The 24887-nt window shown below is 48.2% G+C and overlaps 1 protein-coding gene across 3 annotated transcripts in view; it reads right to left on the bottom strand.

The window, feature by feature from the left end:
* OCSTAMP (osteoclast stimulatory transmembrane protein) overlaps positions 1 to 24887 on the bottom strand; it is a 114382-nt gene that overhangs the window by 76973 nt on the left and 12522 nt on the right. Inside the window, exon 1 of one of the 3 annotated variants that reach the window (XM_086929025.1) lies at positions 6621 to 6905. The exons of 1 other annotated variant lie outside the window; for it this stretch is intronic. Coding sequence is in view for 1 of the 2 variants with exons in the window: in XM_086929024.1 (XP_086785150.1) it covers positions 6342 to 6358 (17 nt within the window). In the remaining variant the exon portion in view is untranslated. Of the gene's footprint in view, positions 1 to 6341; positions 6906 to 24887 lie in introns of those variants that run through there. One more of the 3 variants, XM_086929024.1, reaches the window with a different exon arrangement.

The following is a 24887-nucleotide window of genomic DNA, read 5'->3' as shown; positions in this document are numbered from 1 at the left end:
AAATGTCACAGATTGTACAGTTACTGTGATAACAGTGTGTTCCCTATTTAGAGATCACTATAAGAGGTGTAGCACATATTACCTTTTCAAACTCATCATTCAGCATTACAAAGGTGGCATAGTAGATCAACGTCTGCCCTACAATGATCAGTGTAAATCCGCATGCACACGTGGCTTACTCAGGACAATGCAAGTCTAGCTAATGCTGCTACTCACCAGGTAAACACATGCTGTAACTCTGTCAGAGATGTTGGTTCCATGAAGATAACATAATAAGGAGTTGATTTAGAGTGATAGAGTGCTCACCTGGCTAATTCATCCATAGGGTTACTTGCACAAGTAGATGTACTTCTTAAGTGACACCACTAACCAAATGCTTTGCTCAGGGCCGGACCAGAAACAGCAATCAGCCCTGACGATTGCTGCCCGACTGGCCCTGGGAGCGTGGGGGAGGGTGGGGTTGCTAGCGTAACACAACTCTTCTGTTTTTGTTAAAAGAGGCCGATATTGCAATACTGCTGCACAGCCGGCCCCCACAGACACAAAACCGACCCCCACTCCTCTGGCCCAACTGGGAAATGCCCGGTGCCTCCTACGGCCAGTCCGGCCATGGCTATCCTTTGTGCATAGTAGTCTTTCACATTGTTAATCTGCTGCCCAGGTATATGGTTAAAGGAGTGGGGGTTAGATGAGTAAGTTTGGTGAGTTTCTTTGAGGCACATATCTCAGAGAGGGCCCACTGATTTATCTGCGCCTGACACACCTATAACTGGGTGTGCTTGGCACAGACCGGGACAGTGTACCCTATCACAATGAATGCACTGCCCCCAGCGCAGCACCAAACTAGAGGGCAGAACATTAGTGAAATGTAGATGGGCTGTTTAATATCTTTAAGGTAGCATTCAGCCTGCATTTAAAAGTGGCACAGAAATACTATTGCAGGCCTGTGAAGTGAGTGATTGCACCCTATGCATGCATAGGGATGTCTAAGGGTCTATAGAACCCCATTTCCCCCCTTCCAAGCAGTGCCTTCGAGGAATGGGGAACTTACTGTACACCACCTCCTTGGAGTGCATAATATGGGGCATATTTATGAGGAATTGAAGGAGTGTGGTGTTAGACTCTTTGGCTTAACGCCGCGCTCCGCCACTTCTGAAAAGCAGGGCTGCACCGTATTCACAAAGACACAGTGCAGCCCTGCGTTTCCCCCTAATTTAACTGCCTAGCGCAAAAAAACAGACACCCTGGCATGATGGTGCAAGGGTATTTGCTTTGCAGGGGGAGATTGTGCATGTGCAGGAAGGTGGTCCTTCCTGCACGGATGTATGACGGTACAACGCGGTATAAAACACCGCAGACCATCACAACGCAGGTTTTTCAATGCAAGTCGTTACCACTACTTGTGCTGTAGGGTGCTCGACTTAGGAATAGTAAGATTTACTATTCCAACACCAGCCTACGTACAGTAGGGAAGGTGTTGGAATTGTAAATCTACTATTCCTTAGCTTAGATCGCCCTTCAGGGCAAGTTGTGGTAACGACTTGCGTTGTGAAACACGCATTGTAATGGCACTGCGGTTTCATTACTGCGTTGTAAAGAATGTTCCCCTTCCTGCACATAAACAATCTGAAATGGAGTTTTGTAACTTCAATGTGTGCTGCTTAATGCAACACACAGAGATGTTACAAAACGTTATTTTTTAAAATTATTCTTTCTGTGCAGGGACGGACACCTTCCTGTGCATAAACAATCGCTGGCCATTTGCTATTTGTATGTGTGCTGCACAATGCAGCACACATGGAAACATCAAAAACTAGGAGAAATTAAACATTTCTCCTCATTGCGCCAAGGTAACACCAGGTTTTCCCTGGTCGTGAATTTGCCGCTGCCTCATATGTACGCTACCCTTGTAAATATGGGGGAACGTCAAAATCAATGGGTGTTGCGGTAGAACACCCATCTGAACACCCATCGCCCTCCCCTTTCACGCTAAGCATAGTGTGAAAGTATGCCTTATTTACAAGATGGCGTTAAGCAACATTAGGTGACTTAACGCTGCCTTGTTAATAAGGTGAAGCCGCTGTCGCCACCACAACGTCAGAAAAAGTGATGGTGTGGTGGCGATAGGGGCTTTTAAATATGCCCCTCAGTGTGCTCCCTGACAGCTCCTTTGCCTCTGTGCCTGCATCTATAATTTGTTGAGTAAAGAGGCAGAGCATTACAAGGAAAGCCCCCTTGAGATTACTCTTGCACTAAATGTGCTCTGATGCAATCTGTATCACTGAACGGGCTGCACTAGGGCCTTAGGGCCATATGTATCATCAAACTATTTTGCATTTCCAAAATAGCGAATTTTAAGGAATCGCTATTTAGGAAATGCAAAATGGTATGTATGAACAAAATTGCTTTTTATTTGCGATTCCTTAAGCTTCCTTATTTGCGAATTCGCATTTTGCGAATTTGCAATTAAGGAATAATTTCCAATGCGTTCCTATGGGCCAGGAGGCCCATAGGAATAAATGCAAAATAATTCTCAAATTGCGAATTCGCAATTTGCTAATAGCAATTTGAGAATTATTGCAAGGGTGCAGAGGTGTCTCAAAGACACCCTGCTGCACCCCTGAAAAGAAACATGTGTGTGCATATGGCGCACATACATGCCCTATGGGCATGTGTGTGCATCATATGCCAACTTTAAAAATGCCAATTTGTGCATTTCTGGAAGAATTTGCAAGTTACCATCAACTGAAAGTTGGTGGTAATAGGCGAATTCTTAAACAAAATTTGCAAGCTAAAATTGCTACAAACATAGCATTTAAGGAATTGCAAATTTGCGATTCCCTAAATGCTATGGAAAAATAAGGAATCGCACAAGTTTGCAATTCCTTATTTTGGGAATGTTTCATACATTCCAAAACGTGCAAAACGGCCGTTTGCGAGTCGCAAAGGCCGAAATTCAGCAAATTTCGGCCTTTGCGATTCAAAAACGGCTTGATACATATGGCCCGCAGTTGCTTTCTATAAAACGATAGTGTCCCAGGGGCGCAAGATTCGGGTGCACACTTCTGTTGTGCCCATGGTGCACTTTTTATGTTTTTTGGCCCTAGATGCCTCTGCACAGTTCCTTGTGCTTCCCTAATCTATGAGATAGGCAACGTTTTCAACAATACTCCCTAAAGTATTTGAAATAAGACATGCCACCAGGTTAGTAAGAGAAATATTGATGGAATAGACTATTTACAAAATACTGCGGGGAAATAAATTCATTTAGTGCAAGAATTTGCAGGAGGTAAACAATATTGGGCTTATTTTTTTATTTCGACCATTAATTTTAAAATATAGAAAATTATTTTCAATGCAAACTATTATATTTTGCTCAACTTACTAAACGAGCTGCAGTTAACAATTCTGTTTTCTGAAATACAGAATACCACCAGAAAGTTATCAGTGTGTCAAATCCTTCTGTAATCTTCTAATGCCCCCTAAATCTTAGCGTGAATTAAGTGACCCTGCCAATAGCATCTTTTTTAAAGCAAATATATTTCTTAATTGAAGTGTGCAATGAGAGTCTTACAGCAGAATAATGCAATCGAGCACTCTATTGATTGGCTTGCAACACACTGTAAACTAATCCCATTTTTAGGTCATAAGGGATTGGGTATTCAATCTCTGTTTCTTTAGTTTAACGAGAGGGGCCATGTGGTGAATCAAGGGCCATATTCATGAACACATTTTCCCATAGACACAGAATTGGCAAAACCCTTTCATGAATCAGGCCCCAAGTGCCTTATCTGGTTTGCAGGCAGTTATTGTACATACAAATAACATTGCCCATTGGTAAGTGACAATAATAGTAGTTTGTAAGACATCTACGAATACAAAATGTAGCTATTTCACCTACAAGAGCAAAGAAAGAAATTGTAATAAGAAATTGGCTAAAACAAATGCAGTAATTGGTCAAAATGTCCTAAATGTATTGTGTCCAGTGAAAGCGCTTTACTTTCTACAATGTCAAACTTTATATTCTTGTTATATTTTGAAGTTGCTTGTGATGGCCTGTTGAATGTTCTGAGAGGTATTATTGTGTATATTGTGGATCTAAACTAAGGTCCTTGACCAAACTAACAGCCTCTCAAGGAAGTTTACTGTCAGTAGGTTAAATCATTAAAGAAAAAATAGTAAAATAAACATACCGTTACTGAAATTTGCCCTTCTTAAATCTTACCTAAACGTCTACAACTTTGAAATATCAGTTTTCTTAAATAATGTGAAATTCGCATATAGTATGCATATAGTTCTTTGATGCAATCAGCCACCAGAAATCGAGCTTCATATTAATTGCTCATATAAAGTACAAAATATAGCTCTATAAAGAGAAAAACATACAACACAGTACATGTATGCTTAATGGAGAGATATGAAACCTATGACTGCACACTGTTGAACCAGGAAACATAGACTGAAATAGTTTTCGATCGAACTATGTGATTCTAAGGAAATCATTGTACCTATCTGTCCATCACTGATCTTAATTGACAAAGGGGGACGAAATGTACTTAGTTAACAGAATAAGCTCTACAAGAAATCCTTTTAATAGGTTCAATTAAGTATCATTCCAACCCACATATACGAATAATGAATATTTGTATATTATACACAACAAAACTGAGGGGCTTATTTACAAGCCCCTTGTGTCGCCAGTACGTCACATTTATTATGGGAAAAGTAAAGTACCAGCGGCGCAAGGGGCTTGTAAATAAGCCCCCTAAATTTACTCTAGGGTGACTCATTTACTCATCACTTGTGGGGCATAGATATCAAGCCCTCTTCCCATTTGCAAACGGGTCGATTCTCAGAATCTGTTCTAGAATCTCAGAATCTGTTTCAGATCCTGATTCTCAGAATCTGTTTCAGATCCTGGTGTGCCCTGGGTCAGATTCTTAGAATCTGACCCAAGATACAAACCGCAGGCACCAAATATTTGGGACAAGAAAATCCCAATGTTTTAAAAGTAGCATTTTAAGAAGTGTGACCTAAAATATAACTTTACCATTAAATAGGGCTAATAATTATAATTCTTTAGACACCAAACTCGAAATGTGTACCTGCTCCCAAATGTACTTTACAGCTTATTAAATGGAATGAGGTAACTCCAATATTATTCTATGAGATAGGTAGGCCTTGCAGTAGTAAAAAAAACTAATTTAGGAGTTTTTCACTGCCAGAACATGTAAAATGTAAAAGTACATCCCCAACTTTTGAACTGCACCCTGCCCTTTGGGCTGTGAAGGGCATCCCAGAGGGGTGACGTATATGTATTAAAAGAAACGAATGTTTGGGCCTGGCAAAGGGTTTATTTTGCATGGTAATAATAGCAATTTAAAAACTAAAAACTGCACACACAGGCTGCAAGGCTAGGCTTGAGACATGTTTTTTAAAAAGTGTTAGAAATGGGATTTCTGGTTGGCTAGGGCAAGCACCTAAGCCAGGCAGAAACCACCACTCTAGTCAGGGCAAGGGAGTTACGCACTGAAGATAACCCCTACTCACCCAATTGGTAGTTTGGCACGAGCAGGCAGGCTTATCCCAGAGGCAATGTGTAAAGCATTTGCACAACCCAATCACACAGCAGCGACACACTAGGCACACCACAAAAGAGACTCCACACAAGGTTATATAAAAATAGCCTTTGTATTACTTATAAAACACATTAGAATTCAATCACATATATACACTGTGCCACCTGGCACCAGGTATTACTTTACAGGGGATTATATACATTACAGGGCCAATCAGGTCACTGTTATAACCAACATATCTCAAAGTTAGAGGAAACAACCAGTAACTACTGCTAACATTGCACTTAGCATAGACCCTCATGTAAACACATTATCCCTGGTGCACTAGAGTAAAACACTTGTAGCACACCCATATTAGGGAAATCCCATGCCATCAAGTATGTCTCCCACCATTACAGAAAACGTGGATGCAGCTTTCTGAGGTGTGCAGACCAACCCACCTCATAACATCAGGGTATAACACATCATGACTAAACATCACCGCTCATTGTTATGGAAAACCACCAGTAACTACTTGTAAAGGTACACTTTGCGTATTAGGCAAACATCCTAATTAGCAACAGTTTTCCAAATCATTAACACAACGCAGTCACTTCTGATAAAGACTGTTCCTAACAGCACACATTATACCCTGATCATGAGCAGCAGTGTACCTTAACATCGCTCTAATAGTTCGCATAAATTCTGAAATGATATTACGTCATTGAGCAGTCCCAGACGGTGACACTCATTAACCTGATCAGTTCAAGGTCTCATAATCACCCGATACTTGGAAGCATGTCACCATCATGAAATCACTGCACTCCCACGTGTATCGTAAAAGGCTTCATGATAACTTCAGGAACGGGACCTCAGTCGAGGGTCGCCACCCCGTCCTGCTCTCCAAACCCTGATTGCCCCCAAGGTATGTATGCAGTAAGAGGAGGGAGGGCGTCACACTCTGCCCCGCTATTAAGGATGGCTCCTTAATTCCATCCACCCACACGTCCAGTGCACCACCAACACAGAAAGAGAGGCTGCTCGATCTGGCCTGTGTCTTACCCGACCAGGCTTCTCGTGGGGATTGTGGCTGCTTTCTCTCCTTGGTGGCTACACCATGTCTCTGCTTCCCCTCTGGAAGGCGGCAGCGGCCCCGCCCACAGACAGGCAACCTCCGCCTGACTTCCGGCTGCAACGAACACGGAGCGGAGTTTCCGTCAACAAGGCTTCTTCTCTGGGGAACTCACCTCCCAGCCAGGCTCACTCTCAGAGGGTGTTGCTCCTCCGCACTGGAACCTATCCACTTTCTCCGGTCTCCTTGCCACGTTCACAACCAGTCTTGGTCATGCAGCCTGTTACTGCCTGGCTTCCGGCTTCTACCTTCATGGCGTGGCGGCACCTGCTGCACCAGGTTTCAGTCCCCTTCTCGGGCTCTCGGTGATCAGCTGGGAAGTGCCCACTGTACGCTTCCCTGGCCCCAGGGCTCCTGCAGCTGGTCTCCTCACAGCGCGAGGATACCTTGTGCTCGCCGCACCCTTGCAGGTTGAGACCACTTCAGGGGGCTCAAAATAAATCAAGTTGAAAGCGCCCACCACACTCTATCACAATACAAGCCCACGCCAGGGGCTCAAGTACACAGGATTCCTGCAGCACTTCCAAGCCCAGGTCCAGGGCTAAGCACCCCCAAGCAACCAAGGACATGAGTCTGCCCAGTCCAGGGGTACCACAGCACTCCTAGAAGAGTGCTAGGGGGACACAGAGGCAGGGAGCAGACAGGCAGGCCAGCAACAGGGGCATCAGAACACGGGGGCAGCCCTCCTCCCAGCCCCCCATAATAGTCCAGTCCCTAGGCGGTTCCTCCTGGCACACATAGCAGTCCTCTGCATCAGTTCCAGCAGCCTGCCAGCCGCAGAATTCCAGTAAGCACTCAACTGGCCCATTTTCATGGGGTCACAGACCCAATACTTATACCCCTTAGTGTCTTTGTTCTCTCCCTGCCACAGGGTTCTGCACCCGGTCCAAACCAGTTCTAGGGGCACTCACACCTTTCTCTAAAGGTGTACCACCACCCCCTTTTTCAGTGTAGGCTCTGGCCCCAGACACACCACAGGGGAGCAGAGCCAGCATTGTGGAAGGCAGGCACAGTCCCCTTCAGTCCCAGGGGCTACTCCTCCCACCACTCAAAGCAGATTGGCCTATTCAGCCTAGTGCTGACTCACCCAGCCCCTGTCACTCCAGAGTCAGACATGCAATACACATCAGGCAGGCACAAAGACACATAACATACAGAAATGCCCACTTCTAAAAGTTGCATTTCTTAAATCTAAATCTGCGAACGCCATTGTGCAGCATTTATTACCACTATTCCAAACATACCAAACTTGACCACTCTACTCCATTCAGATCAGGAATTATCACGGAAACATTAATCAGGAAATTCCCAATACATTCCTATGAGAGGGCAGCCTCACAGTAGTGAGAAACCAAAATGGATGTTTGTCACTACCAGGACATGCCACACAGTTAAGGAACATGTCCTACCTTTTACCTACAATGCACCCTGCCCAGAGGGCTAGCTAGGGCCTATCTTAGGGGTGACTGATATGTAGTAAAGGGGAGTCACAGACATGGTACCTATTTTATGTGCCATGTCACAGCGGCAGTAAACTGCATGCGCAGGCCCTGCAATGGCAGAGGCCTGAGACAGGTTTGAAAGGCTACTTCGGTGGGTGGGGCAATCAGCGCTGCAAGCCCACTAGTAGCATTTAATTTACTGGCCCCGGGTGTATGACATTCTGCATTACTGTGGACTGATAGGTAAATTAAAATAGCCAAACAGGTGAAGACCATTCTTACCATGCATTACCATAGAGAGCACATGCCCTTTGCACTGGACAGCAGTGATAAAGTGCCCAGAATCCAAAAACCACCAACACATGTCAGAAAAAATACCAGGAGGAAGGTGAAAAGTTCAGGGATGACCCTGCAAAAGGGGCCAAGTCCAAGGGCTGTGCTGAAGGTCCACCAGTAGCATTTAATCTACAGACCCTGGGTTCATGTGGTACCCCTCTAGTAGGGATTTACAAGTATATTAAATGTGCCATAGGGTTAGCCATTGGTGGCATGCATCATTATAGGGTTCTTCTTATTCCGCTGCAGAACGGTACTTGCTGCTACCTGTTAGATACATGGGAACACTGAATGGTATGCACCAAATGACAGTAAATAAGAGTTGGAGGGGTTTTATTGTGAATTAAAAATGCCTACCAGGTGGAATGCTGTGCTTTATTCCATCCTCCAGACGGTGTGATTAAAAAGGCAACCTGGCCCTATGTATCCTAGGATACCCACGCATGCCACTTGCAGAGGAAGTCAATAGGAACACCACTTAAACACAAATAATGTGCTCCAGAATACCTTTTGCTTGAGAGGTTTTATTTTATTGCATGGATTGATCGCCAGGGACTTTTGGGCATTGCCAGAGCTGAAAAGACATGGGGCCTTATGTAGAGTTTGGCGGATGGGATACCCCGTCGAACATGCGGTGCATGTCCGGACGCTCCGGCACAAAAGTGGTGGAGGTCCTATTAACTATATAACAAGTGCATTGTAGCCTATGACATTTGTTATATGGCAGACGGATTCTCTGTCCTGTTTTGACAGAGTATTCCATCTGTCTAACTCTTAATAAGCCTCAAATTCTTCCAATCAGCATACTGGCTGGTGACGCTTCTAACACTGTGCCGGACATAATCCCTTACTCAGTGGACTGTCCTTCAGCACTGGACTTTACCGGTGGAGGTAGAGATTGCCTTTACTTCACTGTCTGCAAACAGCTGTTCCAAAGGTGCTGCTGAACCTCTCACATCTCACCACAACCTCCCTTGACAGGGAGCAAATCGGGTTCTAGTCAATATCTGTATGTGAGTTGCAAACTCATGTCATTCTGACATAAGGAAAGACTTAAGCTTTTGTAAATTTACAGCTAACTTGGGGGATTTCTTAATACCAGTATTTAAATATTTTTCTGTTTCTAATATTTTCCGTTGTTGGACATTTCGAAGCTGCATGAAGCACTACCCCAGAAATGATTTAATAATTCGACTGCTTGTTTGACCTTTTCCCTTCTGTGAAGGATGCAATACTCTGATCTGCATACAATCTTTTTCTAAGCACCTCCAAAAATATTGTTGTACTTTCAGAAAATTTACCTCTTCTGAACAAGATTGCAAGTTTCCTTTTCTTACTATAGACAAAGCCTTTTGTTTGCTTGGAAAACCGAATTCACAGCAGCGTGCTTCCTGCATTCTATAGCCTATCTAGAAAGGAAATATATTTCTATCTATATGTAAATCTGAAGTTGCTGTTGTTGCCAAAGTATCAAGCTATTATAATTTGATTCTCTTCAAAGGCCTGAAATAAACTTAGTAGGAATTGAACTTGGCAGGATAAAGTATCATATTTTACATCTGTCACAAATATTGTATTCTGATTTTGGTGCGTTACATAAATTATCAGGAAGGTATGTAATAGCAGAGGGGCAGGGATTAGCCAGCAATTAAGATGTTCGCGCGGCACTGAAGCTCCGGAAGACTCAGCCCGAAATTAGTGCTAGCAAGGCCCCCAGCCCACATCCACTTTAAATTGGGCATAATACTGGATTACCCCGGCATCCATGTGGAGCAGCGGGCATCGGTGGGGAGAAAACCACAGTGCCCCGCCCACAAGAATTGCGGAGTAACAGGCGGCCTGGCCTAACCTGTGCTCATTTGGGGCTGCCATGGCCCACGTGGCTGACTGCACCTCTCCTGAGAATGTTATTGCCCGGGGGCCTCAGGGGCTGCTGTGCTAGTCCCTGCCTCGTGCTGCCATTACGGGCACTGTGCGGAGCCCTGGTGGGCTGCAGCGGCACAATTGGGGTGCCCCATCCCTCTGAACCAGCTGCTTCCCCTTAACTTAGTGCATGTGGAGGGCCTCGCTCTGCCTACCTGATTGCTGATTCATCAGCGGCCTCTGGCGGGGGCCATTGCTTCTGCCCTTGCTGCTGGATGCCCTGCCAGTTCTGGGCAGCAGCTCACACAACTAGGATGATGCGCACATCTCTACCTCCTGCATGAGGAGTTCCATCACGTCATAGGCCCCCATCTTCGACATGACCTGTGTTGGACTTGGCCCTTATGGCAGGTTCACCCCTAGACTTTTTGCTTGTAATAGTGACCTGGTGATGGTGATTTTTGGGTTCTGCGCACTTTCACTGTGTCCCAGTGGAAAGTGCGTGCGCACTCTGAGTGCATGTGATGAGATAGGCCTGCCCTCCCATAGGAATGCATGGACAATGTATGTGTCCCTGGTAGTTCCTGATGCGTGGGGTGTACAGGTTCGAATCTGATATGTGCGAACTCGTGAGAGTGAATGCTTCGCAATGGTGTGTGTTGCATGAGTGTGTCATATGTAGAAGTGCCACTTCTAGGACTTGGCATATTAGAGTAAAATATGTCTGTCGTGTGATTGGCTGGAGCAGGCTGGTGAGCCTGGCTCCAGGAAGGCTGGGTGGGTCTGCCCGGTGGTGAGTGTGAGATTAGCATGAGTGATGTGTGGGAGGAGTGTACCTGTGTCCTGGATGGGCTGGGTTTTCCCCACACAATGCTGGCTCCGCCCCCCTGTGGTGTGACTGATGACCCTAGCCCTGCCAGTGAAAGAAAGGGGTGGTTGGGCCATTAAGGGTACTCCCAAACCAGCTGCGACTGGTTTCTATCCCACCGCTGCCACCAATGTTAGAAATGGGATCCCTGGCTGGCCAGGGCTTGCGCCAAAGTCAGTCAGAGACCACCACTCCTAAGTCAGGGCAAGGGAGTTACACGCCAAGATAACCCCTGCTCACCCTCTAGGTAACGTGGCGCGAGCAGCAAGGCTAAACTTGGAGGTGATATGAGTTAAGTATTTGCGCACGCACCCCAGCAACAACACCCAAGGCTCACCACAAAGGAAACTCCACACAAGGTTATATATAAAAATAGCCTTTGTATTACACCAAAACACATTAGATAAAAACACACTTTACAATGTGCCAGAGGCACGGGCAGAATTTACAGGGGATATTTGCAAGACAGGGCCACCTGGACCACTGTCAGGAAGCAGCACTTTTAGAAGTTAGCACTTTTAGCACATAGAATTAAAACTGTAGTACAAAAATAACATATAGCACACAACCAGTCACTACTGGTACCAGGTGAGCACCACCTATGCAATCCTCACTATCCTAGGAGATCACACAAGGAACCTGGGCCTCGCTAGTACCACCTGTACTAGCAAGAAGGAAACCACCTAAGTATCGCTATCCCTGTAGGGGTCTAAGGAAGGAAACACATGATGCATCACAATGCATTCAGCGGTGTAAAAGGACAAAGCACATGACGCATAAAAATACCTTCAGAGGTGCAAGGAACAGCAAACACAATAGCGCAAAATCCACATTAGCCACCACCTGTGGCAGTCCCTGTGTCCCAATGTCAGGGCCTAAACGTGGCAGCTGCCCACGAAGTGCTGGGCAGCTGTGTGAAGGTGCTCCTAAAGGTATCATTGTGCAATTGTGTCAAGTACATTTATTCCCCTGCCCCGCGCCCAGAGTTTGGTACCTGTGTCACATGTGGTCAGGTTGAGGAATCAGGGGTGGTAGAAACTGCCTTACCAGTCCGAGGGGGGGGTTGTGTGTGAATGAATGGTGTGTGGCACTAGGCAAGTGAGTGTGAGTTCTCTGGGAGAGGGAACTTGCTGAACCTTTGTGAATTGTGTACTCCTGTGTTAAGCTCAGACCCCTAGGTTCCCTGTGTAATCTCTTCTCTAGAACGTCCGCCAGAATGGAGCCTGCTTTTGATTTCTGTGATCTGTTTGGATACAGTATGGAAGAGTTGGTAAGGTTCTGTGAAGAGAGAGACATAGGGGTGGATGAGTCAGACACTCAGTCCGAACTTAGGAGCAGCCTGATCCTATGGCAAAAGGGTCAGTGGGATCTTGAGCGCAGTGAGGAAAGGGCCCGGGTCTCACACCATGAGGGTGGTGGGTCTGTGGGGAGCCCTGAAGAGAGGAGGAGGAAGAAAATGATAGCACAGGGACGCCAGCAGATAGTGAGGACCCCATAGATAGGGAGTCCCTTGCTGGGTCCAGCGTAGGAGGCAGCTCCTCATCCCTTTCCCTGTCTCCAGAGGAGCTGGAAGATAGGAGGAGAGAAAGGGAGCACCAGCTGGCTTTAGAGAAGCTCAAGTTAGAGCATGCCCAGGCTATGGCACAGCTGGGCGTTAGAAAGCAACAGCTGGAGGTTAAGAAGCAACAGCTAGAGACTGAGAGGGTCTTAGCGCAGGAAAGGATAGAGGAGGCTGAGAGGGCCTCCACCAGAGGCAAAGTAGCTCTGGAGGGTAGACTATCCCCTGCGCGCAGTGTTGATTGTCTGGATTCCCCGGGGAGGGTTGAGTCCAGTGGTGGCAGCTATTTAAATCTCAGTGTAGGAAATCCCAGTCCCAGTTCCCCCAGTCTGGTACCTGTTTCCCCAGAGGAGGAGTTAAGGGTGAAGTTCAGGGACAGTAGGAAACTGTCTCACCAGTCTTGGGTGGAGTTTGAGGATGAATGTTGTGATACACTGTTTGATTGGATAAAGGTTCACACGAAAGATGATTTTGATGTCTTGTTTGATCTGATTGTCAAAGAGCACCTGCTCAGTTGTTGTTCTCCAGGGTTGCGCACACACCTGGTGGGGTGTGGATTGTCTGACGCATGTGAGCTTGCAGATGAAGCAGACCGCTGGGAGAGTGCTAGAGGTTCTTTAGAGTCCCTAGTGAGTGAGTCCAACAGTAGTGGTATAGGTATCTTCCAGCCCAGCGTGGTGGAAGAGGCTCAGTGTAGCCCAGCTAGGTCCCAGTATAGTGAGAGAGGTGGAGGGGCTGACTACCTGGCTCAGTGGAGCAGGAGTCAGTGGGAGACCGAGGGTCCCCAGACGCCCGAAGCCCTGCCTCAGGACTTGGATGGTTTCTTGAGGGAACACCAGGTTAGGGACCTATGCTGTCCGGTTAGTACACTTGAGGAGGATCTCCTAGTGTCTAGGGAACCTGGAGCGTCTGTAACTAGAGCTCCAGGGGTTCCAGTGTCCGGCAGTGCTACTCCAGGAGGGAGTGCACAGAGGTCCGAAGTGAGGAGTGATTGGGGGATGAGTTTCCCAGTGGATGCACCAGTGGACCAGGGACTAGCCAGTTGGGCTAGATCTTCTTGGGGGGACCCGGGTGGCGCCACTTCTGTGCTGGGGGATCTCTGCACACTGTCAGGTGGACAGGGGACGGGAGATCTGCGCCAGACAGACAGTCACACGACACATGGGTCATGTGTCAGCCTCAGGGGGATTGCGTGTGAGTCCCCAGAAGTCCTGGAGTGCCAGGCAATTGTTCCACCAAAGGTTTTAGACCGGAGGTTGGGAGGCCAGGTTCAGGTTCAGCCTGACCTGAAGGGTAGGACAACTGTAACCAGTGTCCTGACCGGTTCTTCTTCCAGAGGAACCTCTCCAGTTGGGAGAGGGCAGACCTCTGGAAGGGGGTGCAGAGGGTGGGAGAGCCCACCTCTGACCCCGGTACAACCTGAGTGGATAAGCCCTGGGTTGGAGTGGTGTTGTAAGGGTACCCCTCGCAGGAGTAGGAGGAACCCTAGAAGAAGAGGTAGGGGGAGGAGAGCCTTCCCCGAGACTCCTGGTCCACCTGAGGTTGTAGGCCCTAGGCTGGAGAACCAGTGGCAGTCTAGTCCTGTCTTGCAGACAGGAAGAGTGGAGAATGGCTACTATGTACCAGGGGTTACTACCCCCCACTCTGTGAATAGGCAAGGACCGGTGGCACCTGGGTGGCCCAGGGCCTGGTCCTGGCCGCGGACAGCTTGGGAGTACCAGTGGGGTAGCCCAGTTGGTCCAGACAGTGGTTTGAGAAGGAGTCCCATGGGTTCACCGTGGCATAGAACAGGAGGGTGTCCCTGCAGTTGCGGGCCCGCGTCCGTGTTCTATCGCCCGAAGCAGGGAAGTCCATCACGGTGGTGATTGTTCTCCCCTGCGTTTTGGCTGGAAGGGGGTTGTGTTGGACTTGGCCCTTATGGCAGGTTCACCCCTAGACTTTTTGCTTGTAATAGTGACCTGGTGATGGTGTTTTTTGGGTTATGCGCACTTTCACTGTGTCCCAGTGGAAAGTGCGTGCGCACTCTGAGTGCATGTGATGAGATAGGCCTGCCCTCCCATAGGAATGCATGGGCAATGTATGTGTCCCTGGTAGTTCCTGATGCGTGGGGTGTACAGGTTCGAATCTGATATGTGTGAACTCGTGAGAGTGAATGCTTCGCAATGGTGTGTGTTGCATGAGTGTGTCATATGTAGAAGTGCCACTTCTAGGACTTGGCATATTAGAGTAAAATATGTCTGTCGTGTGATTGGCTGGAGCAGGCTGGTGAGCCTGGCTCCAGGAAGGCTGGGTGGGTCTGCCCGGTGGTGAGTGTGAGATTAGCATGAGTGATGTGTGGGAGGAGTGTAGCTGTGTCCTGGATGGGCTGGGTTTTCCCCACACAATGCTGGCTCCGCCCCCCTGTGGTGTGACTGATGACCCTAGCCTTGCCAGTGAAAGAAAGGGGTGGTTGGGCCATTAAGGGTACTCCCAAATCAGCTGCGACTGGTTTCTCCCCCACCCTGCACCTCCAAACAAAGGATTTAGGTGTATGAAAATGGGGCTGTGTCCCCACAGATGTTGTTCTCTTCCAGGATCCTGAGGGGGCTGTTGCTGCTGTCGCTGGGCCAGAGGACCGCCACTTGGATTGTCTCCCTGCCTGTAGACCCAGTGAGCTGGCTCTGGGCCCAGCCTTGCCCCCCTACCTGCCTAGAAGGACTTTTGCTGGGCTTGTTGGCCCCTAGCGCCTGGGAGCGCTTTGGATTGCCTTTTGGCGCTTGAGAGCGCTTTGTTGTGACCCAGCGCTTAATAGCGCTTTATTTGCCATTTTAGCGCAGGGAGCGCTTTAAATTTCATTTAGCTCTTGGGAGCGCTCTGGGTGCTTTTGCCGGTGCCCACCCGGCATCTTTTGCCTGCGTGCTGTGTTGCTGCCCTGGCGAGTGCCCACCTCGCTTATTGTCGAGTGACCTTGCCGCTATTTACGGATTTGCCTCGAGGGAGCCCACCCCTCGGTAAGTTGATCCCCCGCCTGCAGTGCCTGAAACGGGCCGCCGCGCTGCCCGCGACGACCCGGAAGTGCTAGCGCCCGTCGGCCAATCACTGCGCGGCGCCAGGAAGAAGGAGCGGAAGTCCCGCCCCCACAGCAAGAAGCAGGAAGTGGCCGTCTCCTCCGGGGCTCCTGAGGGAGAGAGAGAGAGCCCCGGGGTGTCCCGCCGAGGAGCCTGGACGTGTGCCCCGGGCGGAGCACGAAAGGGAGGAGTTCCCCACCCGACGGGAGCAGAGCCAGAGGAACCGAGGAGCCTCCGCCTGAGAGCACGGTGAGTGTCACGGGCAAGGGGAGGCTCAGGGGGCATTTCCTTTCCGAGTCCCAGGGAAGGACTCCGACGGCAGGGGCACTACTTCAGAGCCGGAGAGGCTCAGGCTGCATTCTGTTCGAGCCCAGAGGCTCTTGGGGGCCAGAGCTGCTTCGAGTCCCCAGGAGGGGGGCTCCATCGAAGAGGCAGCATTTGTTTGATGAACGAGCCCAGAGAGGCTCAGGGGGCAGTTGTTTAGAGCCGGAGAGGCTCTACCTTGTCGGGGCACATTGTCGGTGCCCGCGCCCCCCCCCCCTCCGGTGTTCAGAGGCTGCGAGGCTCAGGGGCATTTTCTGGTTGCGAGCCATGAGGCTCGAGGGGGCGATTCTTAATTCCAGAGCCCAGCGAGGCTCAAAGGTGCCACATTCATGCTTAGAGCCCAGAGAGGCTCAGGGGGACATTTTGTTTATTCAGAGCCTGCGAGGCTCCAACGTTGGCCCCAGCACCTTAACACAGCTGCCCAGCACTTCGTGGGCAGCTGCCACGTTTAGGCCCTGACATTGGGACACAGGGACTGCCACAGGTGGTGGCTAATGTGGATTTTGCGCTATTGTGTTTGCTGTTCCTTGCACCTCTGAAGGTATTTTTATGCGTCATGTGCTTTGTCCTTTTACACCGCTGAATGTATTGTGATGCATCATGTGTTTCCTTCCTTAGACCCCTACAGGTATAGCGATACTTGGGTGGTTTCCTTCTTGCTAGTACAGGTGGTACTAGCGAGGCCCAGGTTCCTTGTGTGATCTCCTAGGATAGTGAGGATTGCATAGGTGGTGCTCACCTGGTACTAGTAGTGACTGGTTGTGTGCTATATGTTATTTTTGTACTACAGTTTTAATTCTATGTGCTAAAAGTGCTAACTTCTAAAAGTGCTGATTCCTGACAGTGGTCCAGGTGGCCCTGTCTTGTAAATATCCCCTGCAAATTCTGCCCTTGCCTCTGGCACATTGTAAAGTGTGTGTTTTATCTAATGTGTTTTGGTGTAATACAAAGGCTATTTTTATATATAACCTTGTGTGGAGTTTCCTTTGTGGTGGGCCTTGGGTGTTGTTGCTGGGGTGCGTGCGCAAATACTTAACTCATATCGCCTCCAAGTTTAGCCTTGCTGCTCGCGCCACGTTACCTAGAGGGTGAGCAGGGGTTATCTTGGCGTGTAACTCCCTTGCCCTGACTTAGGAGTGGTGGTCTCTGACTGACTTTGGCGCAAGCCCTGGCCAGCCAGGGATCCCATTTCTAACAACCTGGCATTGGAGCCAGGGGCCTGGACCCGGTGCTTCCAGACTGCTGTGAAATTAGCAAAGCAGTGAAGATAGGCAGGGTCGGATTGGGATCACAATTTGGCCCGGGCACTGACGAAAAAAGTGTTGCTGCCTTTAAGTCTTGGCCATGGGGAGACTGAGGATTACTCAAGAATCTTGCCCTAATGACCATGCATACTCCTTAAACAGATTGTTTTAAATACCATTTTTTCAAATGTATTTTTAAAATGGGCGATGAGTAAGAACCTATTACAGAGATTTTGCAGAACAATGTGTTTGTTTTATGCAACATCCATAAAAAAAATGTCTTTGAGATCAAACAGGCCATCACATATGAGAAATGGGAGGATGTCACTGAGATTATTTTCAGTAATTTTAGTGAGCTTTTACTGTGTTGTAATATTGAAAATACATGTCAATGTCCTTGGATATTAGATGTAAATACATTAAGAATTTGGACAAGTATGGTAGTGCACTGTCCATTGACCATCTGAAAGAGGCCATCAAAGAGCAGAAATTGGATTATAAATTCAAATCTGTTCCGAACAGGGGCCCAAAAATATGTTTGGCCCAGGGCCCCCAAAATACTTAAGATGTTTGGCTCAGACAAGGAATGAAAGTGAGAGGATACTGTTCTTGCGCAGGACTCAGGGCCAATGTGACAATGGCCTACATGCTGAGCAACTAAAAAAACAGCAAGGCCCCTTTCTGTCACAAAATTATTCGAGCCCTCCAGGGAAGGAGCACCTAATAAGCAGCAGAGCCCCTGCTATTACTAACCTACTCAGCCCTCCCCAGACCTTCAGCTCAGGAGCACATGAATAGCAGTAAGGCCCCTGCAATTAGTAAATTAATCAGCCCTCCCCAGACCTCCAGGCCTCAGGGCAATGTCCTGGCAGGGGAGCACAAAACACAGCTGCTGGGTCATCCATGGTAGCCAATGGGAGGTTGAGGTGAAGATGGTGCAAGTTGCAAAGATCACCTGGCCCCCACAGCGAGACCCATTCTTCCTCGCCCACTATGCCCTGAATGTGAAGGGCTGTGGGTGAGGTGTTAAAACTAACACTGTTCATGTGCTGCGTGGGCCCCAGGGGGGCCGAGGTGAAAATGGCTCAAAGGCCTGAGCAACACCTAGCCCCCAGGGAGACCGATTTTTGCAAACAATCACCCCCTCCCCAGCAAACCTCAGCATGATTGCTTTGCAGGGCAGGGGGTGAAGGAGAGGCAACAGCAGATAATCGCTGCGGCCGCATAGTGAAGCTGCATTCATTTATCTGTCTCTGTCTCCGTGCCCTCCGTGGGCCGTTTTTTTTCCCTCCCCTTTCCTAGTCCACAGAGGGCACGAAGACAGAGACATAGAAATGAATGCAGCTTCACTGTGTTCCTGGGAAAGGGGAGAAAAAAAACGGCCCACAGAGGGCACAGAGACACCGGCCCTTCGGCCGTTGCCCGAATGCCTGCATTGCCAATACGCCCCTGAAGATAGGACCATGTCTACCACACTGGGATAATCCGACACATCCTATTCTGTTCCATGCTACTGCATGTCATACCTTCGCCCCAATCAGCATAGCCAGAGGCCCTTCTGGCCCATACCTCCCTGCCCTGCATCGGACACAAACTACATTTGAGTCTTGAGGGACCAGTGCAGATTACACATCAGCAGCAATCACTTACACCTGGCTGGAACCTGGGATACCTATGTGTTCTTGCTGCATGCAACACCTGCTGGACTCTATTGCTCTATTCTACCCCTGTGCTTGCCAAACCCGGGGTGTGAACCCCCATATGCAACCTACCTTTTCATACCCAACATCAACACCTTACACCCTAGCTCCTACACTGACAACTTGAGAAGGCTGTCCGCAATGGTCTGCTGGGGTGATGCGCTCCTGTGTGGCACTTCCCCCTACACCTCTCCCCAGAAATGGAACGTGGGGACCCGAAACAAAGAAAACTAACCTTCGACAAGCCTAAACAAACAGACTCTTCTGACTCAGCACTCATGGCTGAAAAGGGGGCTGTGTACGGTCCGTAACCTGACCAGCTAACTGGCGCAGATGCCATAATGGCAGACCTCGGGGGAGGCTTTTGGGTCAGTTTGATGCACTCACTGGGCACCTGACACCAAGGGCGGACAACTTGAAAGCTGAAAACACCAGGCTAAATGGAGTGGAGAAGCGGTCTCTGGTCTCGAGGACGGAGATGCACAAACCATCAAGCAGTTGGAGAGACTAGAAAAAATATTGAAATCTTTGACCATTAAGAACGAAGACCTGGAGGTGTGGGGTCGAAGCAATAATCTGAGCATTATGGGGGAAGCCCCATCTGCCAAAACCAGTCTTCTGGATCTGTTTGTTGAGAAATTGCTGACCGATATGCTTCACTTCACATCCACATCTGTTGTCAAATGTGCCAACTGCTCCCTGGGTACCCGTCCCACCCCAGGCCACCCTCCGAGACCGATCATTGCCAGACTGCTTAACTTTCGGGACCACGATGTGGCCCTGTGCTTGCCCCATGAAAATGGTCCACTGCAGAGGCAGGGCTCCACGATTTCTCTGTATTCTAACTTCACCATGGTGGTGCATGACGCCTGCCAGAAATTCGCCGATGTCAAGTCTTCCCTGCAGAAAATGGGCCCCCAATACGGGATGCTATTTCCTGCATGTATCAGGGTGGATGTGCATGGAATGGTTTACTTCTTTAATACCCCAGCAGCAGCGCAAAACGTTTGCAAACAATACCCAAAAGACCATACATCCTCACTGAGGTCCACTCCTGACAGGTCCCCCCCAGATACGCACTCAAATTTCAAGTGCAGACCTTTTTCCCTCAAGGTAATCTCCTCCCCCCACTGATTGACTCTGATGTGCCCCCTACCAATGGTCCTGTGGACAATTCCTTCCGGTCCCTGCACCCAGATTAACCGCATGCCCTATACTTTACTACACATTCCATTTCCAGGGTGTCAGTCTACTAAATGTCTACATGGATCTGACTACAACTGGGCTACTGCTGTGGCGTTGCCACCCCCATTGGTATACATTGTTATGATCATTGATTTCCTTTTGCATATTCATGGAAATGATTGTTGGGGATTCGCCGGGCTAGTTGTGGCCGGGTGTGTGGGGGAAAAGGTCCGTTTTGAACTTTTCCTTGTTGTTTCTTCACAGTTGCTAATTTTTATTAGTATTCTCTACACACACTTTTACACTGAAACACTCAAGCTGTCCAATGGTAACCACAAGATCGTTTGAGCTGCGACCAGTTGAAATCACTTGGAACATCAGAGGCCTGAATACCCCGCAGAAAGATAAACAAGCTTTGCAGTATTTAACATGCCACGGCATGCAGATTGCCTTGCTACAAGAAACGCCCCTTCCTCCTGGGAGTTCACATACATTTGCATAAACATTGGGCCCACATCGCTCCTACTCCTGTTACAGTACATATTCCCGGGATGTATACATTCAAATTAACAAGAATCTGCTGCTTTGTTCCTCAGGTTCTATCCTAGACGAACACAGCAGATACGCCCCAGTCACAGGGGCTCTGTCAGGACATTCCATATTGTTGGGAAATATATATGGCCCTTATGTAGACTCACTGGGGTTTTTCCAGACATTACACACCCAGATTGGGTGACTGGATTCTGACCATATACTTCTTGGTGGAGATGTCAACCTGTTGATGGATGCATCTCTAGATTCCATAGCCCTCTCCCTGGCTGGCAAACCACAATCACTTTTTATAGTGCACAACATGTGTGACACATGCACTTAGGCATGCCCTGCATCTGATAGGTGCATTGCCACTTGAATATACCCACAAATCCTCCCTCACAGTACATGGTTCCACAATGATTATTGTATCGTGTCTGTGACTTTGTGCCTGTGGCTGGCACAGTCGAACATTTAACTCGCACCCACTCAGATCATGCGCCATTGCGTGTCACCGTGGAGGCCCCATTTGGCAGTGGTTGGAGAGGCAGTGGCATTTTCCCTACATTGGCGCTACAGGATGTGCTCTTCCACACTGAACTGCAGATGGCGGTGGTGCCTTAATTTCCAACTTAATGACGGCTTGGTGGACATGCAAGCCACCCTATTGGAAGGCATTTAAAGCTTACATTAGGGGTATCTGCTTCTGTAAGCATTCTGGAGTGCTACACAACACGTGTGAGGGTCTGGCATGCATTGAGAGGGAACTGACTGAGCTGGACTCAGTAACCAACCAGCGACACGATGATCCATAGTTGCTTAAATGTGCTAGCTAAATGCGACATTCTCCTTCTGGGGAGATATGCCAGAGCCCACATGTATGGGGAGGGTGAGCTCCCAGGATGAATGTTGGCTAATCTTTTGCACCCCTGAGGGGCTCCTCGTACATTACCGAGCTATACTCTGATGGTGGATTGAAAGTGACCCCTAATGAGGCTGTTCTGTTGTCTATATTTTACTACTACACATGCCTCTATGCCACTCGACTCTCTGGGGATTTGACAGCCCAGATGACTTATTTGAAGGAGGTGGCCATAGTGTGGCTGCCTACCAGTCAGCAACAATTCCTCATTGAGCCTATCTCCAGCGAGGAAATCGTTCAAGCCATAGACTCCCTGGATGGCTCCCAGGCACCTGGCCTGGATGGATTCGCCTGGGAATTCTATAAACAATTGAAAATCTCCTGGTACCAAGACTATTGTCCGTGTATGCTGAGTCCCTAGAGACCAGCATTCGCTCTCCAGCCATGCAGGAAGCTGCAATAACATTGCTTCTCAAACTTGGTAAAGATCTGCAATACTGCAGACCACATAGACCCTTATTGTTCCTAAACTTTGACAAAAAGATACTGGCCAAGGTGCTCTCCAATTGTCTATCCCTCCTAATGGAACAAATATTACCACCCACACAATCAGATTTCATTCCACTCTGACCCACATCTTCAAATCTGCGTGCCAGCTCTGTGCTTAATAAGATTTCCCCCGATATCCCGGCCAGGATATGCTTACTGGACGCTGAGAAGTCATTTGATTCCCTGGATTGGCCATTTCTTCATGCTACCCATCATAAATTATGTATTCCCTGCGGGTTCTACTCACTGAGTAATCTCTTACACACTAGCCGTAAAGGCAATGGCTCCCTGACCCTCCCCTTACCTGCCAGGCATGGAAAGAAGCAGGGTTGTCCCCGGTCTCCATTGCTTTTTATAATAGCTTTGGACCCTCTAGTCTGACACCTCCTACAAGATCATATTCACTGCAACTTGCAGTTTAACCCCTTGCATGCTGATGACGTCCCCCATCCGTCATGCACTACGGTGCTCGTGTGCTGATGACGGCTGGGGGCCTTCATGAACCCGCCCACTCGTGATTTTGCCGCACAGGCGCGGAATCGCGGCAGCATGCAAGGGGTTAAAGTGGGCCCCCTTCTCATATCACTCTATGCCGATGATGTGCTGCTGTTTGTACAGCTCCCAGCAGACAACTTAGCCCCGGTTCTTCGAGAAGTGGTCCGCTTTGGAGGCCACTCTGGCCTGCAGATCAATTGGTCAAAATGCAAAATATTACAGTTACTGAAATCACCACGCCTTCTCGCTGTGAATTCCCTCTGAACTGGTGCGATGGCCCGGTTAAGTATTAAGGGCCTGATGTAGGTAATCTCAGATTACCGATTCTTAAATACCGAATAATACCGATTCGGTATTTAAGAACTGGCAATCGGGATGTAGGTAATTTTACCAAATTAATTACCGAATCGGTATGAGTCGGTAATTAATGAATCGGTATTTACCGATTCTGTAATTGCCATTGATTCCTATGGGCCTTGAGGCCCATAGGAATCAATGTCAATTACCGAATCGGTAAATACCGATTCGGTAATAATACAGAATTTGCAAGGGGGACAGGGTGTCACTTTGACACCCTGTTGCACCCCTGATTCTGGCTTGTGTGCCATGTGGCACACATACATGCCCTTAGGGCATGTATGTGTGCCACATGGCACAGGTGTACATGCACAGATGTGCATGTACACAGGAATTCGCTATTTACCATGACATAGTATGTCATGGTAAATGACGAATTCTTAAGGACCGGTGGCACTGTTTTCAGTGCCACCTACATCACAAATTTGAGATTCGGTAAATTTACAGATTCCGTAATTTACAGAATCGGTAAATTTACAGATTCTGTAAATATACCGAATCGGTAAATTTAAGGCCCCCTACATCTCAATCACAAAATACCGGTCGGTAACGGCCGGAATCGCCCATTACCGACCAGTATTTGGTGACCTACATCTGGCCCTTAGACATTTTTCCGCATCAGAATAAGGAGCAGGTGGTGCGCCTCAACTATGGCCCAGCAATTGACACAATAAATATGCAGGTGGCATGATGGATTCCCCTACTACTATCAATGGCTGGACAAATTGCGATCATAAAAATGGTGGTGCTCCTCCGATTTCTTTACCTCTTTCGGAATATCTTCATCCCACTCACAAACTCATTCTTTTTTGTGCTATATGGCTATATGGCCTACTCCTTCGGCTCGTTTGGGCTGGTAGGCGACACTGCGCCAGATGGGATACACTGGTACTCCTATATGAGCCAGGTGAATTTGGAGTGCCATATTTGCACCTCTTCTATCTGGTAGCGCAGTGCCAGTATGCACACCATTGGTATCATGAGAATGCCAGGCTTCCTTATACCAAACCTGAAATAGTGCAGGCTGCACTGACACCTTTGGCCTCTATCCTCCCGGTGAGATCCCTCTAGATCCTAATGACATCCAAACCCTGCCCATCACATGCTGACCATTGATGAAAGCTCCAGCGAATATTGTGAGACTCCATGGTCTACTCACCCTCACTAATATTGTCAGACAACCCCTGGACCCTCATCACCTGTGAAACCCTGGGTAAAATCACCATGTCACGCTATGGTCTTCACACTTTAGGGATCTCTTCCTGTATGGCCACACTCTTATGCATGCTACAGATGCCCGCTTCAACACGGCCACCATTATCATCTGTTATTTAAAATGCACCGAGTGCACAGTGCACTGCGAGCAAATATTCCAACATAACCACTAGCACAGGACAAATTCCCTTCCTTGACTCTGGTGATAAACGACAGTGGCAGGAGGCAACTGGTATCGAAATTAAATCACGAAAGCATAGCCATGCTCCCTTCTCAGGATGTTAGGCTCAGGGGTTCCTTGGAGGAAGAACTGGGACACCCACGGATGGGCAAGATGTGGGCTGCCTGCTGTGCACAAACTCGATTGGTGTCAGCCAATCATCGTCATAAACGAATACACTTCAAATTTCTATGGCAAGCTTATATTACTCACAATGATTAACATAGATTTAATTACAGGATACAGCCCGACTGCCTGAAATGCCACGTCACAGGAGCAGTCTTTATACACATGTGATGGACATGCAGGTACATTGCACATTACTGGAGTGGGGTCTTTCCCAGTCGGCCATGATGACTCCATATTGACCCAAACCTGAATTTGCTCTTGACCCTGCTGGG

Source organism: Lissotriton vulgaris, chromosome 7 (assembly GCF_964263255.1).
Source record: "Lissotriton vulgaris chromosome 7, aLisVul1.2, whole genome shotgun sequence".
NCBI classification, from domain to species: Eukaryota; Metazoa; Chordata; class Amphibia; order Caudata; family Salamandridae; genus Lissotriton; species Lissotriton vulgaris.
Note: the sequence above shows the minus strand (reverse complement) of the source record. Positions and strands in the feature narration are given on the sequence as shown.